Raw genomic sequence first — 4,813 nt, forward strand, 5'->3', positions numbered from 1 at the left:
GTATGGACGCTATGGCTATGTAGAAATGACAAGGTTTTCAATGACAAGAATTCTTCTCTCATGCAGGTCATTTACCGATGTACGGCTTTGCTCCGTTCATGGTCGTCACTTCAGCGCTTGGAGGACCGAGACCTCTTTATGGAGGTGTCTACACGGTTGGAGAACACGACCAAGGAGTTTATTTTCAGACATGGGTGGCTGCATATTAGGAGGATTGAAGCCAACGTAGCATATTCTAGTTTGGCTCTTTCGATCGATCTTTTATATTTTTCTTCAGACTTGATACTTGAACGGCTGTGTGCATCTTAGTTATGCAGAGGCTGGGTGTAATGCTTGAATATTTTAAGTAATGAAGCGCCCTTTACTGAAAAAAAATTAATTTGTAGGATCGCAGGATTAAAACCAGCATTATATATGCTAGCAGAGACAAAGTGCTGGCAAAACAAACTCAAAGATCATGTCAAACAATTTGGCCAAGAGCAGACAATGAGTTGACTAAACCAGACAAAGATCCCAACTGGGGCAGGGAATTAATTATGCATCTGTGTTTATTGGCATCATTTATACCTTTATTATTCACTGTGTACTGTGAGCTGCAGCGAGCCTGTTTCTTCCTTCAGATCGACACGCCGACATGCGTGAAATCGACACTTGTGAATCTTTAACCTTGATGTTCTTCTTCAGCTCCTCGAATGATTCAGGTATGTAATGGTACTCATGAAACATGAGTCCTTTTGTCCTACATAAGGGAAGAGAAGGCCATCAGAATATAGAATTACATGTGATGCAGGTTGGAAGGAAACTGAGAAAACAGACTTACCATTCATAAGGATGGCAGTAGGTGAGAAGATGATCAATAATGGTGAAGGGGCGCACCGAGGGGCGGATCCTAACATTCATGTCATGTATTAGGCAGGACACTGCTAGCCGCTCGGAGAAACCAGTCCTTAACGAGTACACCATGACGGGGTCACGGCATATGGAGAAGTAAATGGAGTTGCTGCTCACAGAAGGGAGGTCCCTTGCTGAAACAGACAGGCACCGATCATTGTGCAGGAACAACGCGTTTTTGCCGAGGCAGCTCACTGGGATCAGCTTACGGCGGTCGATGTCCAGTGTATACAGATTAAAAGTGATTTGTTGCCATGGCTCCATGCCAGGGGACGGTGCGATTAAATGGCGGACAACAAGCAGTACACGCCCACCGGACTCAACAATGAAGTAACCGCATAACCTCGGATCGCACAAATAAACCGGAAGATAAGCAATCACAGGATGGGGTGTTCTCGGGTAAAGCTGCATGATCTCTCTTGACGATCCCTTGATGGCGTAAAGCCTTCCTTGAAAGGGCAAGATGCTCCTAAGGCTATATCCTTGGTAGAGGACCTCCCAGCTTGAACGGCCAGCCTCGGCGCCGAGCAGCACGGACGACCATGGGAACCAGGCCACAACGGCAATGGAGGTGGCGGATGCGCTGCAGACCGCAGCATTCATGTCGAGCACAGACCTCCGGTTCTTGAACAGCACCTCGTGGAAGACGGGGACGAGGGACGGGAAGTCGACCACGACTCGCGTGAAGGGATGGAGCACCCGGATGGCGGTGGTGCGCTTGTGGAGAAGGACGACGAGTCCGTCTGTGAAGCCTACGATCCTGTGGCGCTGGAGCTCCGGTAGGTGGACACGGAGGCGCCTGCTGGTACGCGTGTGGAAGAAGGTGATCTCGCAGGCGTCGTCCGGCCGGACAGCGTCGCCATCGCATAGAGCGATCCATCCGCGTGGCCGGAGTTGCAGTTCCCGCAGAGTGGGGTCGCGCGCGTCGTGCGTGGAGGCGCGCCAGCCGGAGCACACGGCGCGGAAGGCGATGTAGTCCACCACGTCGACGGCCAGCAGGCGGGTGGTGACGAGATGAATGAGGTCGGTGGGGAGGGAAGCCCAGCCGCTTACCTCGGGGGTCCGCCGGTGCTTGCAGGCGGAGAGCGGGGGAAAGGAGGGAGCTTTGCGCTTCCTACTTCTTCTCCCAGCTGTCTCTGTCGACGTCCCAGCGGGGGTGAAAGGGGGAAGCTTCCTCCCCATCGCGCACGACCTCGGCTTGTTCAGATCTCCTCCAACCCCAGCTACGTATCTAAGACATGACAGAATCGGAATCCGCAACGTCCGCAAGTCTTCTTCCTTTCTTGGGGTTTCCTCGGATTTCCGTCCGGTTGATTTGGAAATTGGAAGCAGGGGCAGAGACGGAGAGGAGATAAACTACGGCCTATTCTATCCGATCCGTGTACGTAGTGCTATTTTTTTCCAAGCGACCCACCAACGTGGGGATCGATTTTCATTACCATGGGAGATAACGAAAAACAGTTATCAAGTCTGTTTCTTACAAACCAGCATCTAGCATCTACCAGGACCTATGTACATCAGCAAGAACCACTACTGGAGGACAGCAGCCTCAGAGTAGCAAAATACCAGCAAAAGACCAAGAACAACTACTAGAGTTTCAGGATAGAGCTAACAGCAGCATCACAAAAGCACCTTGACATCACAGCAGCCAAAAGGTGAAAAGTTCCCCCGGGAGGTAAATCAGCAGGCCTCCAGCATCGATCAGCAGACAACATATACAGCGCCAAAACAAACAGCAGAGCAAAACAGGATCGTTGATTTATCTGATAGGAAGAGTGGAGCAGCTTTGATTTTTTCAGCATCAATCAGTGAGATTGTCAGCATCTTCCACCTTGTCACCATCTATATCCATATCATCATCTGGTTGGTTCATCAGGCGAGGAACATTTCTTGCGCTCGCTGCATCAGCCCTTCTGTTCATTCCTCCAGCGCCAGCGAGAGGAGTGCATCGGCGCCTTGATTCAGTTGCGAGACTTCAGCTGCAGAGTGAGATCCTGCCAGTATTTTATAAAAACCACAGCATGATACATTAGCTCAACACGTACCGTTCGTACGACTTGTAACATCGCACGGTTTAGGATCGAATAGGTAGATTTGGAATTTGTGCATTTGTATATTATGCATCTAAATATGTTGAGGAAATTTTTCGCGCTTAAATTTTGCATACAAAGGGATCCAGGTTTCTCTCGTTCTAAAGGCATCTTCATCGACGCGACGCAAACGAACGGTGAGCGACCGTTTGTGTCCGCCGTGATGGAAAATGCGTTCGGGCCCTCCTCCAGCGGGGCGACGCAAAGTGACCGGGCCATCCGCGACGACGCAAACCTGGCCCAAATATCGCCAGGTTTGCGCGATCGCGGCGAGCGTCCTCCTTGTCCTACCCGGTCCCGCAAGTCAGGGACAGCGAAATCGACCGCTTCGATTTGTTTCTTTTTCCCCTTCTTTGCTTCCCTAGTGCGACGCCACCATCCCAACCCCAGCCGCCGCCGTCCCGCCGCAGCGCCGCAGTACTCGCCGTCCGGCTCGGTTGTCACCGTGCGGGAGAGCAGGATCGTACTCGGGATTGGCTCCGGCGCGTACCTGCCGGCTGTTTTGGGGCCAAACGTTGCCGGTTGCGCCGCCCTTTCGTGCCGCCCACGGCCTGTTCGGTCAATTGCGCCGGTAGGTTTCTTCTCCTGTTTTCGGCGCTATTGTGCGCGGCCATTGATCCACATTTCGTACCTACGCAGATGGTCATGTGGCAGATGCTGCAGAAGTTCCACGCAGATTTGGTGTGCTCCAAGTTCGCTGGGCAATTGTCCGTCACACGGCAAGAACATGGTCACTGAAGACCATGCATGAGGTGATGACATGCTGCATGATCATGCATGCGAAAGAGAGCCTCAACGCCAATCATGCACAACATGATCACTGAGAACGAGCGTCCTGATGGCCGCAATGAGAACCACTGGGACTTCCAAGGTGAGCTAGTTGCGCCACTCCCTGGGGCTTTATCTTGGAAGAACTATCTACGTATGAATGTAGAAACCACTGACGAGAACGTGTGCAAACGGCTGCAGACGGATCTGATTGAGCATCAGTGGGCATTGGCTGTCCATGAAGACCATGCCTAGAGAAATACCATCATATTTTCATGTAGACTTTTTAAAATTTGGATGTAATAAGGACTATGACTTCGTTGAATCTCTTTACTTTGTTGTTTTCAAACTTCACATTTCATACCGACGCGAAAATGCGTCGGGCCCCTGGAGGCACCCCCAGGCGCAAACAGACGCGCGGACAAAAACGGTCTTTCTCGCGTCCGCCGCTCGACGCAACGGACGCTCGCGGACACCGATTTGTGCCGCGCCGCTGGAGATGCCCTAATGAATTAGGGTAGGCGTCAGACGAGTGCGATAAATTTGACATGGCCTTTGTTGATCTTCTTATTTTAGGGGAAGTTTTTGGATTCAAACTTGCACATATGAAACTTAAATAAAACTTGAATTTATAATTTGATTTACAATCAAAGACAAATAATAAAAGGAAGAATTACAATAAAGATATTAATTCTTTATTCAACATATAATCACATTACATTCTTCTTTACAAATTCAAACCAAAAATATAAATACAAGATAAAGAAGAGGAAATGCTAAATTTCTATCTACATTTGATCTTCTTTTTCTTCACCTTGTAACCTACAAAATAAATCAAGCCACAAAAAAACCATTTGTTAAGGTTAAAATGTTGCCTTACCATTGGTAAGGCATTTCAATGTTTTAAAATCAGTTCATATTTTTGAAGAACTCCTAAAATCTAATTCCAAGACCTAGAGGCCATTATCAAATCCATTAGGCAATAATTAGGGCATGGTTCCTTTCGTATCTTATCACACATGAATACACTTGATAGTGAGAGGCAAACATTGCAACAATAGGCA

The 4,813-nt window shown here is 49.2% G+C and overlaps 1 protein-coding gene across 1 annotated transcript; it reads right to left on the reverse strand.

The window, feature by feature from the left end:
- Positions 1 to 537: 537 nt before the first annotated feature.
- Positions 538 to 2,097, reverse strand: LOC124658328. Its single transcript, XM_047196685.1, has 2 exons — positions 821 to 2,097; positions 538 to 739 (listed from the first exon to the last, which is right to left on the reverse strand). Exons 1-2 carry the CDS (start codon positions 2,071 to 2,073, stop codon positions 577 to 579), a joined length of 1,416 nt encoding a protein of 471 aa, XP_047052641.1. The 5' UTR covers positions 2,074 to 2,097; the 3' UTR covers positions 538 to 576.
- Positions 2,098 to 4,813: the final 2,716 nt, after the last annotated feature.

This window comes from Lolium rigidum, chromosome 5 (assembly GCF_022539505.1).
Source record: "Lolium rigidum isolate FL_2022 chromosome 5, APGP_CSIRO_Lrig_0.1, whole genome shotgun sequence".
Lineage (NCBI taxonomy): Eukaryota > Viridiplantae > Streptophyta > Magnoliopsida > Poales > Poaceae > Lolium > Lolium rigidum.

Bases quoted from the DNA above. Each gene is read 5' to 3' on its own strand.
- LOC124658328 (XM_047196685.1), bottom strand. From the start codon at position 2,073: ATGGGGAGGAAGCTTCCCCCTTTCACCCCCGCTGGGACGTCGACAGAG. The intron at 740-820 runs GTAAGTCTGTTT...TCCCTTATGTAG, and splicing joins TACTGCCATCCTTATGAATG to GACAAAAGGACTCATGTTTC.